This window comes from Vulpes vulpes, chromosome 8, assembly GCF_048418805.1.
Source record: "Vulpes vulpes isolate BD-2025 chromosome 8, VulVul3, whole genome shotgun sequence".
Taxonomy (NCBI): domain Eukaryota; kingdom Metazoa; phylum Chordata; class Mammalia; order Carnivora; family Canidae; genus Vulpes; species Vulpes vulpes.
Window position 1 is genome coordinate 33,397,875 of NC_132787.1, and position 14,035 is coordinate 33,411,909.

The 14,035-nt window shown below is 43.7% G+C and overlaps 1 protein-coding gene across 4 annotated transcripts in view; it reads right to left on the bottom strand.

The window, feature by feature from the left end:
• The window catches only part of BORCS5 (BLOC-1 related complex subunit 5), a 94,669-nt gene extending 86,381 nt beyond the window's left edge, over nucleotides 1-8,288 (bottom strand). Inside the window, exons 1-2 of one of the 4 annotated variants that reach the window (XM_025995210.2) lie at nucleotides 8,210-8,288; nucleotides 4,601-4,744 (exon numbers count right to left, since the gene is read on the bottom strand). In XM_025995210.2, coding sequence (XP_025850995.1) covers nucleotides 4,601-4,744; nucleotide 8,210 — 145 coding nt within the window. In that variant the 5' untranslated portion in view covers nucleotides 8,211-8,288. Of the gene's footprint in view, nucleotides 1-4,600; nucleotides 4,745-7,434 lie in introns of all 4 variants that reach the window. The other 3 variants (XM_025995209.2, XM_025995211.2, XM_072766021.1) reach the window with 3 other exon arrangements.
• Nucleotides 8,289-14,035: the final 5,747 nt, after the last annotated feature.

Below are 14,035 nucleotides of genomic sequence, written 5' to 3' on the forward strand. Positions count from 1 at the left end.
AATGGAGAAAGAAATGAAAAGGCATTAAGTTTTGGAGAAAGGTACTGACATACTCGCTCTCAGATTTGATGGAAAGAAACAAGTATGGATACACGCACAGATGCACAGTGAAATGAGGAAAAAAGTCAGGCTGCTCTTGCAAAATGGCTCTGCCTTCTCAACTGATTTAAGGGATCACTCGCCTAGTACTTCAGCTCTTCTGGCTAACAGCCATGTTTAAAAGGTTAACTGAAGAGAAGAGGTATTACATAGACAAATCATCTAGAAGGTAATTGGGAACACATCATCAACTTTTCAAATATAGTATTTGGGGTAAAATAGACTCTCAGGATCAAACCTGGCCTTAGAGGTCACCTTTATGCCATTCAGAGAAGACCAAGCTCGAAAATCCATTCTCCCATCCTCTCCTTTGGCATCCTATTTCCAAAACAGAGATAAGGTCTGACAGCTGGCAGAGACAGGTGCCTGATGAACGCAAAGACTCTCCACCTTTATTTGTCTGGCTAAAAGATGAATGGGTGAGAAAGATGTAAATAAACTGGTCATTTGAAATGCAGCTCCCTCATGTTCTCCTCACCACCCTTTTCCATTGATTCATTCCTTCCCAGCTCCAGCCTCATGCATTAATTCTCAATGTTCCATATGATTTGGGAGCCTTCACTGCTATTTCATGAGATTCTGTTCCACCAAGAAGGGCCCCAGGCTTTTTTCTTTTCACTGTCAAAATCTACTACACATACATCATGTTCTCAACAACCAAACTCCCAACAAAGCTGCTTAGTATCACTTAAGCATCTACCCTGTATATGTTTGACTTTCTTTGCTGGTAACAAGGACAGTCTCCTCCTTAGGCAGCAGGACAATCTTACCTTATATCCAGAGTCAGTAAAGAATCATAAGTTGTAAAGAAGGTCATATGTGCACATACATGCCTCTGTGTGTGGGGGTGTGTGTATGCATATATTCATCATCAGGATGATGAACTCCTGATAATTCTATAACTTTTACATATAAAATATCAATTTTTCATTTCTCTTATGAATATTTCATTTCTATAGACTGACATAAAATCATGCAATTCACTAAAAAATATAAGAGGCTGAATTTCAAGTAAGAGATTTATAGGGCTTGTTTAACCCCAGGAATCTAATTTGCATCAAATCTACATTTTGCTTTTGTGTTCTGTTGTGGCCATTTATTACTACTTATAATTTTTTAATTTTTCATTTTATAGCAAATACTTTACACTTCAAAATAATTGCTAATTCAGAGATTGCTATGAAAAATAGAAATTCTTTTGGTTTAAATAAAAAGAGGAACAGATATTTGGCACCAGTATACTAGAGCACAAATTATACTCTGGCATATTTATCCAAAAGGGTTAAGACCAAGGAAAGAATCTGCTTGCTTATTAAAAATGCAAACATTACCTCAGTCATACGAATAGCCCCAAACTCGCCCAGCTACTGGGATCTGCAGATCACCCACCAGCATTAGCACTACATCACATGACGTTATGGAACAATAGTGAACTCTGTAATACTTGAATATATTGTTTTGAAAGAATAAACTGTCATTAACTTGAATAAAAAGCTTTCTGAAATCAAACCTGGGGGGTACAGCCCTCACTGTGTGGCCTTTTTTACTACTTTGAGAAATAGCCTCATCTTGAAAGCAGTAAAGGGTGAAAAAAAGAGATTAGAGTATAAAGGCAGCAGTGATGAGTGGCCCCTCCAGCAGCCCAGCAGGCAGACGGCAGGCCTTTAAATTACCAGGCAGAACAATGTCAAAGCAGGAGGCTCTGCAACAAATGCTGCACCTAAAAATCCAAACAACCTTACACTCATCACCCTATTTTCTTTTTCAGCCTAGTGATCTTTATAATTGGCTTTGCTAGACTTGGAAACAGTCTTATTCCACGTGCAAAACAAAACAGTTAAAAACTCCATGTCCTGATGCCATCTTTAGAGGGGCTATCACTTAGAGCCATGGGATTCGAGATAATGAATTCTGCTCTGTGAACCTTAATGCTTTAATCTATAAAACGGGAAGAATAACAACATCATGCCGAGGTACAGGAGGGAGGGGAGGGGTTAGATCCTACTATTATCATAATTATACTTATTATTTCCACCCAACTGTCCCCTCTGCCTTCTAATCACTAAGAGGTTTCCTCTTTCACCAGTGAAACACAAGCACTCACTTAAATGATTCCTGGCTTTTTTTTTGTTCCCTGCAGTCTGGCTCCTGCCACGTGTTGCCATTTCTATTTTCATGCCACCCTTATCAACTAATTTCTCCACCATTTTTAGCCAAATCCCAAATCACCTCTTAACTGCAACCTGCCCCTCAGCAGTCTTCCTCTCTCTCACATCTATTCTCAATGTTCTCAACAACCAAGGTCCAAAGAGGTGAAAAACAAAGTCAGGGCTACATGACCAGTGGGTAGCCAAGTCCCAATTTAAATCCAGGTATCAATGCAACCAAGTCCAACTGCACTGTAGTCATTCACTTCTAGAGTTCCCAATGATGATTTTAAATCTGATTGGGGGCAACCCCAGGGGCTCAGTGGTTTAGCGCAGCCTTCTGCGGGTGGCGGGGGGGGGGGGGGGGGGGGGGGGGGGTCTGGTCCTGAGGACCCCGGGATCAAGTCCCACGTGGGGCTCCCTGCATGGAGCCTGCTTCTCCCTCTGCCTGTGTCTCTGCCTCTATCTCTCATGAATAAATAAATAAAATCTTTAGAAATAAATAAAAATTTAAAAAATTAAAATCAATCAATCTGAGGTTGGTTTCCAAGCCTTCTCCTCGATACTTTCTCTACTAGTCAATCCACTGCCATAAAATAAGAATTATTTCGAATGCTTAGAAAAGAAACATTCCAGGAAATTATTAAATATATCTCAAAATGCTGGGAGTTTTTGGTTTTTGTTCTTGCTTGTGTTTAGTCTGCCTAAAGTGAGGACAAATGCTGGTCACATCAGGCCTCACCCAGGACTAGAAGGACTATGGGAGGACATAGCTAACAGGAAGCAGAGGCGTGACACTACGAATCTGGGCAGTACTACATGCATGTCTGGGAGGGCTGGAGCACAAAACACAAGTGTCCACCTCTAAGTTTCTACAGATTCATTAAATCTGGCTGTCTTCTAATCTGATTGTACAGGGACATGTGGAGATGGAAATTTCATTAATGCTGGCTTTTTTGGAGAATCACGTTATCCCTCAAAATAATGAAAACTATTAAGACTTGCAACAAGATGTAATGTGTTTTTTCACATAAGAACCAAAGCAGTTTGCAAAGTCGAACACTGAGGCCTCTGGGAAAAGACCGAAATCTTTTATTTCCTCACCTGGAAAGCAGACGATGTGTGGGGCAGAATGAGATGATATAGGACTCTTTTATTTTTGTTTTTTTAGGTACAGTGTGGAATAGTGTAACTAGTATTTGACATCATTGAAGAAGGTTCAAGTTCAACCTCTCTACCTGTGAGGTGTCCGATCTGACACAAATCATTCAAACATATTTAACTATGTAAGGATTAAAGGGATGACATGTGTTTGTATGTGTGTGGAGGAGGGTACCTTCCAATACAAATAGCTGTATAAACGCAAGAAGTTTTATACTATGTTGTACCAGGTTAAGTAAACCAGGGCCTTATGTTCATTTCTATTTCCTAATCTTCTGGAGGAAAAGAGACAAAAAGAGGGATTCTTATAATAGAAACCCCATTTAGTTAACACAAAGTCATTGCCACTACTTCTTTAATGGATATGACGACATCATAAGATAAATTTATTAACAAAAACATGTAACATAAAAATATGTAATGAAATTATCATTTACCGCTTTTGATAAAATTTGATAATTAAAAATTATCCAATGAATAATACAATTCATATTAAAAGGTAACTCTGGGGTGCCTGGGTGGCTCAGTCGGTTGAGCATCTGACTCTTGATTTTGGCTCAGGTCATGATCCAGGGGTCCTGGGATCAAGCCCCTTGTCTGGCTCCTCACTCCTCAGGGAATCTGCTTATCTCCCTCTTCCCCTGCCCCTCCCCCTGCTTGCACATGCTCACATGTGTGTGCTCTCTCTATAATAAATCTTTAAAAAGTAAAAATAGAAAAAGGTAACTCTAATCTCAGTATACACTGATCAATATATGCTAATCCTCTCATATATACCCTCCACTCTCATACAAAATGGTTGTCAGGATTAATTCTAAGTTTATCTATGATTATAGACATTTTATGGATCTGAACTAGTCAACCCATAGTTCAGACCACAAAGGTGCTATGATTCGACAGTGCACAAAACACAGAAAGTTCCTACCATCACAGAGCCCACATTCTAACAGAGAAACACAGACTGTAAACAAATAAGTAAACTATGCAGCAGATCAACGGTGATTAACTATTACAGGGAAAAATAGCAAAAAGGGTTGCAATTCTAAACAGGGCAGCCAAAGGCTTCACCAAGAAGATGCCATTTAAGCAAAGACCTAAAGGAGATGAGGAAGGCACATAGCTCTCTGGGAAGATTAGTGTGGCTACGCAAACATTTCTGGCAGGTCCAGATAAGACAAAAGCCAAGTTCTTACCTTTCAAAAGCGGCTGGAAGGTTGGAATCTCTTGCAACTTGATGACATCAGGATCATTGCTAACGTTCCTTGAGGGCTGGGAGCCTGGAGCTACAACCACAATATCGTCCATCTTGGCTCTATGCTTCGCTGGAGAAGGGGTCACTGAAAATAAAGTTACACTGCTCAGGAGCTCCATGTTAGTTGCCCCCTCTGTCTCACCAAAGCTGTTTTGAGTACATTCATTAAAAAATGTATTTTTAGGGGCATCCCAGGTGGCTCAGCGGTTTAGCGCCACGTTTGGCCTTCGGCCTGATCCTGGAGACCCAGGATCAAGTCCCATGTAGGGTTCCCTGTATGGAGCCTGCTTCTCCCTCCACCTGTGTCTCTGCTTCTCTTTGTGTGTCTCCCATGAATAAATACATAAAATCTTAAAAAAAAAAACATGTATTTTTACACAAAAAGAAATGCTAACTGCACTTACCCGCAGTGCGGGCTGGAAAGGTGGCAATGAATCATGGGAGACCTCTATTTTCGACTAAAAAACCGTCAAACATTACAGGACCCTATAACATGTATGAAATTCCTTTTGTAATTAAAAATATCTTACTGTTCAACACACAAAAATATAGGTAGATTGTTTTAAATTTCTACTTCTTTGGTTCTCCTGACATTGTCCCTATTTTTTTTTTTTTTTACTGAAGACTGGCCTTTTTTTTTTTTTAATTTTTATTTATTTATGATAGTCACAGAGAGGGGGGAGAGAGGCAGAGACATAGGCAGAGGGAGAAGCAGGCTCCATGCACCGGGAGCCCGACGTGGGATTCGATCCCGGGTCTCCGGATGGCGCCCTGGGCCAAAGGCAGGCGCTAAACCACTGCACCACCCAGGGATCCCCATTGTCCCTATTTTTTTTTCATTGTCCCTATTTTACCAATGAGAAAATGAGAGTACAAAATTTGGCTGTTACCTGCCCAAGGTCAACAGTGCTAGAAAAGGAGATGTATAGGATATTGGTGTATGTGGTCCATCCCTGTGAAACTGAGGTTGCAAACTGTCTAGCCACCTTATCACAGCAAGCCAGGTACTTTTAATAGATCCTACTCATGGGGGGTAGAAAATCCTGGTTCTCAACCCTATACGATGGGTCTATTCCTGAGGCACAGACCCCTCACCCTTACAGTTATAGGCATTAGTCGAAAAAGGGCATAAATAAATAGTAGAGGTCCCTTTTAGGCTGAGGCCAAATTCAGAAATTTGTAGGACTGCTAGCAGCTGGTCAATTTCAGGTCCCTTGAGAGAAAGTAAAGCATTGGTAGGAAGGATTCCAACTACCAACAACTTCCTAGACCAAAATATCCTCCTCTCCTCAAATATCCTCCTGGTTAGGGCAAGAATAAACCTTTAAAGTGGTTTACGTTCTAGAAGGTAGTATTTGCAAGCTCATCGTAGTCATGTCTCAAAGGTTAACGGAGGGATGCCACAGAGTCCTCCTGGAGGCCAGAGTTTCCTGGGCTTGGCATTCACTCTTTTAGAATCTCTGCTTTTACTGCTCTTCAAGAAGTGCCTCTTAATCTCATTTGGTAATTTACCTAATATTTCACAAATCCCAAGCCAGAAATCTTTTCTGCTACAAATTAAGTGATTTCTTCTCCCCCAGACCCCAGGGGAAAACAGATTTCACTAGGTTCTAGCTAATCTCTATCACCTTACCTGTAAAATGGGGCTATAAGAATTAAATGCGGATGCACGTGAAACTACTTAGCACAGGGGACTCTGCAAATTCTAACCTATGCTATTGGTCAGCATGCTACCGTACTAATTCGAGTTCATGCTGTTGGGTCAGGAGGTGAGCAAGCATATTAAAAAGATGCCACACTTCTTCCCCTCAAATACGCTTCTAGACTGACATATAGGCAAAGAAATAAAGGGTGACAACTATTACTGTATTTTCTGTAACAGATAAAATAATCTGGGTTTCCCAAGGAAATAGCACAATGTAGCAAAGCTAAGAGATGCTGCTCACCATTAGAAGCTGTGCCAATCTATCCTCCAAATGAGGGTCTGAACTAGTCGTGAAGGACACACTTCAGGGTGGAATAACCCTAGATCTGCCGGCTTCTACTTTTCTGAACTACAGATCCTACCAGGCAGAGAACAGTTCTGCGTATTGAAAGACAGTTGTGTGGGGATCCCTGGGAGGCTCAGCGGTTTAGCGTCTGCGTTGGGCCCAGGGCGTGATCCTGGAGACCCGGGATGGAGTCCCGCGTCAGGCTCCCTGCATGGAGCCTGCTTGTCCCTTCTGCCTGTGTCTCTGCCCCGCCCCCTCTTTCTCTGTGTATCTCATGAATAAATAAATAAAATCTTAAAAAAAAAAAAAAGTTGTGGATTTTAATTCTATCTAGCATCTCTCTTTCTCCTGTAAAACAGGGCCTAAAATGTCATAATACATACAAGTATCAAATCACTAGATCGTACACCTGAAGCTAATAGTTTATATCTAGGCTCCACATTTAATCCCGTTTGGATTAGCAACTCTAGTGTACCCAGAGCAGTGCCACTTGTCCTAGGATTTGTGGCTAAAAAAAAGGGGGGGGGGGATATGATTCTCAAATAGACCTCAGCTGTTTCACTTACTGAATGCTTACTATATTCCTAGCGCAATAATCCTCCCATTCCTACCTCAAGCGTTGGGAGAAATCTTAAAACTACGTTAGCGCGAAGAATAAAGAGAAACACCAAGAGCCTACGGTGCTGCCCGGTTCCTCTAATATTAGAAAGGGAGTGGAGACACCTCAAGGGAAAATGCAGCTTCTGGAGATGTTCGCACCCAAGGGTCCGAAGCGATTGCACACCTGTCGCACACCTGTCGCACACCCCTCTGAAGAGGAGCGTCTAGGACCCGCTTTCAGAAGGAAGCGTTCTTGGAGACCCCGCCTAGGACCCATCCGCGGCGCGAGCCCCATCACCCCGGGCCCGCCCCGAGTACCCGCGCCAAACGCTAACCCGGTCGCCTTTTAAAGAGGAGGCGGAGCTGGGAGAAACAGCTGTTTCTCCCGTAAATCGCGGGCACGAGCGCACAGGCTGGTTTAGCTCGCAGTCTCGGGCACTCGCTCCCATCGGGGAGCGGCGGCTAGGACAGACGGTGGCCGTTTTCGCTCTTTTCAAGAAAACGAGCAGGGCGGGGCTCTCTGTGCGTCGGTGTCCGCGGTCCCGGTGCCCACGAGGCGGGGAGGCAGCCCCTCGGCAAGCAGACGGGGCCAGCTGGAGGAGGGTGGCAGTTAGGACACCGACCTGAGGAGTTCAGATCGTTGGGTCGGCTCTCGACCTCGGAGCTCTGCTCACTGCCCATGGTGCCGGCAGCGGTGGCAGCGGAGGAGCGGCGGCCGACCGGGCAGGGGCTGGGGCCAGGGATGCGACCGCGAGGGTGGGCGCAGCCGCACGGCCGGCCACGGACACGCGCGGGCGGCGGCGGAGGGGAGGCCCTACTCGGGGGACAGACGCGCCGGGAAGCGCAGCGCGGCCGCGAGAAGCTCGCCCGCTTTCTCCGGGGGACCCGAAAGGGAGGAGGCGGAGGACGCCCGGCTTCGGCCGCGCCAGCCGCCGGCGGGCGGCGCCGCTTTCACTCACTCGCTCAGGCGCCGCAGGCTCACTCCTTCCGGGACGCGGATTGGCGGCGCCGGCTGCGCGCAGCCGTCAGTTCCGGGTTGGGGAGCCACGCCCACCCCCATGCCCGGGCCCGGGGGAGGGCGGGTAGGCTGGCCGCGGCGTCACCGCCGTCCTTAAAGGGCCCGACCGCCGCAAAGCCACGACCGCCCGGAAGAGTAAGGCCTTCCCTCGTGTGATGATGCGTCACCTTTAAGCATCCTCCCTCTCTTGGCGCTTTATTGACTAAATAGGATGGGGGGGGATTGTTGGTTTAGTTGAGCTATCATTGACACACAACATTTCATGAGCTTCAGGTGTACAGCCGGTGATTCGGTATTTGTATATATCGCAAATTTTTCTTTTTTTTTTTGTTTTGTTTTTTTGGTTTTTTTAATAAATTAATTTTTATCGCAAATTTTTCTTTTTTGTTTTGTTTTTTTTAAATAAATTTTTATCGCAAATTTTTCTTTTTTTGTTTTGTTTTGTTTTTAATAAATTAATTTTTATCGCAAATTTTTCTACCTCGTTTACAGATGGAGAAGGAGAGGTGCTAGATAGATCTTTAGGATTAGAATCCACAACTCTCTGAAAAGCAAAGCTTCCCTTTCAGTTCCGGAAGCTAGGAGGTTGGCCGTGGACAGCCATACAGAAAATATGGATGGTGAAGGAAGGAACTGGCAATGCGAGAAAAAGGAAGAAATAGAAAATGCTGATTCACATGTTAGGGTGTGTGTGCATCCTCAGAGGAAAGTGGGTACCCCTGAAGCACTTTCTGGGGACGTTGACAATTAGCCACAATCCATTCCCAAACCAGCAAAGGTGAGGGTGGAGTGCAAGTGATGCAAAATGGAATCTGCCAGTTTGGGCAGATCAAAGTCGGAGACCCAGCAATGCAATGCCACCAAGGAGGTGGGATACTTTGGGGTTCTCAGAACTTTGCAACTCACTTTATATTACTTGCTTCGTGAAATTTCAAGCAAATATCCTAAGATTTTATATTTACAGTCTCAGAAGCAATGCCAAATGAACTAAATCCCTGCTATTCTATAGCATCATAGACATTTCACTTATGTTACCTTATTTGATTTTCAAAGCAAACCTGAGGCCCACAAATGGGTAACTTCTTCGTGGTCCAAATGGCGGAACTAGGATTTAGGACTCTCTGATTTCAAACCCATGCTCTTTCCTCTACTCACTATTGCAATACTACGAGAAAAGTGCAAGTGAATGTAAATTCAGTATTTGGTGGGAATATGAAGAACTAAGAAATGCCGGAGAGATCAAGCAGGCTCTGGGAGATGGTGTTTGACTGTAGTCTTGAGCCTTACATAAACCACCAGGCTGATGGGACCACTTCTTCCTGGAGAGCCCCTGGCTCCTCTCCCGGGTCTGCCATCTTTGAGGGCAGCCAAGAGAGCAGGGAAAAGGGGAGAGTACAACTCATGTTCTGGCTTTTGTTTCCCCTTTTCCACATCAAAATATATTTATCTTGTGTTCCATGCCCTAATCCACACTGATGTGATGGTGTCTTTTATGCTTCCCACTGGATGAACAGTTCATTCTAAACCGAACATTGTGAATGTTCTCAACTGAAGAATGAACATATATATAGAATATATCATCCTATTCTCTCCTGACCTGCAAGGTCTCTGCTGAAAAATTTGTTCATCGCCTTATATGAGAGAAAATTTGTTTCTCTCTCTGCTTTAAAAATTCTCTTTGGTTTTAGGTAGTTTTAATTATAACATGTCTTGGAGAAAATGGTTTAGATTGAAATTTTGGGTTGACCTATTGGGTTCATAATCTTGGATATCCGAATTTCTCCCCAGGTTTGGATTGTTCTCAGCCATTATTTCTTTACATACACTTTCTGCTTCTTTCTTCCTCTTTTCTCTTTCTGGGACTCCAGTGATATGTACATTATTTCTCTTTATGGGGCCCAGTAAGTCCCATAGGGACTTTCTTCATTCCTTTTCATTCTTTTTTTTCTTTATGCTTCTCTGATTGGGTGACTTTAATTGATCTGTCTTCTAGTTTGTTGATTCCTTCTTCTGTTTGGTCAGCTAAGCTCTCAGCTCTGTATTAAATTTTTCCATTCAATCATTGTATCTTTCAGCTGCCCGCAAGCAGCTGAAAGGCCCAGGCTGTCAGTGTGCTCTTCTGTGGTTGCACTCTCTCCCTTCAGGCATGGGCACTTCTGTGGAGCCTGGTTATGGGTATCAGGCAGGTGGTGTGCAAGTGTGCAGCTGGAGGGACTAGCTCTGAGTGCACACACACACAGTGCACATCAGCCACAGAGATCTAGCTGTTGCACTTGCACAGCAGTAGAGGCCTTGGCTGGATGCCCTTGTGGTTCCTGGCCTGGACTGAGGGTAGGGGGGAGCAGCGAGAGACTGAGAGACTTGGGTGGCTGATGTCAGTGAATATGAATGCCTATGAGACAAAAGCTGGTAAGATCTGCAAGGGGTCCGTGGCAGTTGTGCTTGTCATTGGTGTCATTAGGGGTAAAACCTGCTTGGTTTGACTACAGAGCAAGGCATTTTGAACCTTGATTGCTCCCATTGCATAGCACCAAGGAAGACCTTGTTTTTAGCAGTCTGTATATGTCTATATGTCTCAGCTTTACCAGTGCAGTGAGACTGAGGCAGGATCTTTGTGCTCTCTTCTGAAAGTCTGGGGAAGCTGGTCACTCACTCTGCTCTTCCTTTCCTGGCAAGGAGAACTTTCTAGCTGGGAGGCTTCCTCTTGGTGCTGAGCAGTGCTGGCTTGATGGGATGATGCAGTCAAAATGAAGCTATCTTCTTCCTCCTCCTTCCCATGTGTGATTATTCTTGTTTGTTGTACTCTGTTGCTGACATTTCTTAAATGGGCTCCAGAACTTGCCCAGAGCTGTTTTTGTTTGTGGATGACTGTCTAATTGTTGATATTTTTGTGGGGACACAGGCTGAGATCTCTTACATCACCATTTTTTTTTCACGGGGTAAATAAAATGTATATCCATATAATAGAATATTATTTGCCTCCCACCAACAAATGAAGTGCTAAAATGTACTGCAACAGGGATAAGCCTTAAGAAACACTATTCTATTGGAAAAGATCCCACCACAAAAAGATCACATATTATAGATTCCATTTATATAAAATATCCAGAAGAGGCACTATAGACACAAAAATAGATTAGTGGTTGCCAAGCACCTGAGTGGCCCAATCGGTTAAGTGTCTGCCTTAGGGTTGGGTAGTGATCTCGGGGTCTTGGGATAGAGTCCCATGTCCAGATCCCTACTCAGCAGGGAGCCTGTTCCTCCCTCTTCCTCTGCTCCTCCCCTGGCTTGTGCTCTTTCTTGCTCACTCTCTCAAATAAATAAATCTTAAAAAAAAAAAAAAAATAGAGGAGCATCTGGGTGGCTCAGTGGTTGAGCATCTGCCTTCTGCTCAGGTCATGATCCTGGGGTCCTGGAATCGAGTCCCGCTTTGGGCTCCCCACAGGGAGCCTGCTTCTCCCTCTGCCCATGTCTCTGCCTCTCTCTGTGTGTCTCTCATTAAAAAATAAATACAATCTTAAAAAAAAAAAAAGAAGATTAGTGGTTGCCTAAAGCTGAGGAGGAGGGGTGTGGAAGGGAAAAGGGGGAGTAACTATTAATAAGTATAGGGGTTTCCTTCTGGGAGTGATAAAAATGGTCAAAATTTATTGTGGTAACAGTTGTATAACTGAATATATTAAAAGCCAATGGATTTTTAATTTATTTTTAAAAGATTTTATTTATTTGAGAGAGAGCATGAGCAGGGAGGAGGGGCAGAAAGAGAGGGGGGAAGCAGGCTCACTGCTGAGCAGGATTCAATGTGGGGCTCAATCCCAGGACCCTGAGAACATGACCTGAGCTGAAGGCAGACACTTACCCTCTTGAGCCACTCAAGCACCTCTGAATTGTACAATTTAATTAGGTGAATTGTATGGTATATGAATTATATCTCGATAGCTGTTATCAGAGAAAGGATATAGAAATACAAAATGTCTTCATTCCTTGACTCAACATTTATTGGTAGTCTATAATGTGCCAGGCATTTGCTAGAGGTTAGGAATAAGTGATCCAACAAGACCTAGTCCTTAGCCTTAGGAAGCTTACAATCTGGTGGCAAGAAAATTAATTGGGGATTTATACTTCAAGGATTCTCCTGGAGGGGCTAAACTATGGACTTTAGAGGTAGAACACATTTGGAACCAATGCCTTTTAGCACCTTTAAAATCATTTCCCCATGAACAGCAACCTATGTGACTTATACACGCAATAAGTAACAATTGAACAGTCATTTGGGTTTTTTAAGGCACTTTCATAATGATGAGGGAAACAAAGGTGAGAGAAATTGGAGCTTAAATTAAATCTCCTTGCAGCTTGCCTCCCAGTGACAGAGACCTGAAACATGCAGAGTATGACCTTCCATAAGGACCCCATGGCTGCTTTTATGCCTTTATGTTTATGTTTTATTTAAGACTAGAAGTAATCTTAACTGCAGCTGGCCCTTCAAAGTCCTAAAGGCCTTGCTTCCAAATTCCTTAGAGACTTACGCTGTTCCCTAACCCCCCGCTAATTAAAAAGTATGTAATCGGGGGCACCTGGGTGGCTCAGTGGTTGAGTGTCTGCCTTTGGCTCAGGTCCTGATCCTGGGGTGCTGGGATTGAGTACCACCTCAGGCTCCCCACAGAGAGACTGCTTCTCTCTCTCTCTCTTTTTTTTTTTTTTGTATATATTTTTAAATTGGAGTTCAATTTGCCAACATATAGTACAACACCCAGTGCTCATCCCACCAAGTGCCCCCCTCAGTGCCCATCACCCAGTCACCCCAACCCCCCGCCCACCTTCCTTTCCACTACCCCTTGTTCGTTTCCCAGAGTTAGGTGTCTTTCATGTCCTGTCACCCTCTCTGATATTTTCACTCATTTCCTCTCCTTTCCCCTTTATTCCCTTTCACTATTTTTTATATTCCCCGTATGAGTGAGACCATATAATGTTTGTCCTTCTCCGATTGACTTACTTCACTCAGCATAATACCCTCCAGTTCCATCCACGTTGAAGCAAATGGTGGGTATTTGTCGTTTCTAATGGCTGAGTAATATTCCATTGTATACATAGACCACATCTTCTTTATCTATTCATCTGTCGATGGACACCGAGGCTCCTTCCACAGTTTGGCTATTGTGGACATTGCTGCTATAAACGTTGGGGTGCAGGTGCTTCTCCCTCTGCCTATGTCTCTGCCTCTCTGTCTCTCATGAATAAACAAATAAGATTTTTAATAATAATAATAATAAAATTTTAAAGTATATTATCAGTCACTCCTCACAATCCCGCTGCAGCTCCTTCTGCCCATGGGTCCTATCCCCATGCTATAATAAAATCACTTTTTTGCACCAAAAATGTCTCAAGAATTCTTTCTTGGCCGTTCGTTCATTAACCCCAAAACTTCCAGATTTCATCAATAATATTGACCCTGTATGACCTGCCTATAAAGTAGATAACACCTTCTTCATTTTGCATAGAGGTTAAGGAGTTTATTCTTGATTGCAAAGTTAATAAGTAATAAAACCAGGATTCAAATTTTCTGAAACTCCTTATGCATCTATCCATTCCAGACTAGCTCCTCCTCCCATATCTCTATATTGCCTGACACTCCAAACAGCCAGTCTCCTATGCCATAAATCTGCTTATCTCTACCACCACCTCCAACTAGTCACAAGCCTGGAGAGCCTCTCTCCTTAATTTTTCTTCTACCTCCATACCCTAGTCAGGGCCTCCTCGCTTCTTCTATTTC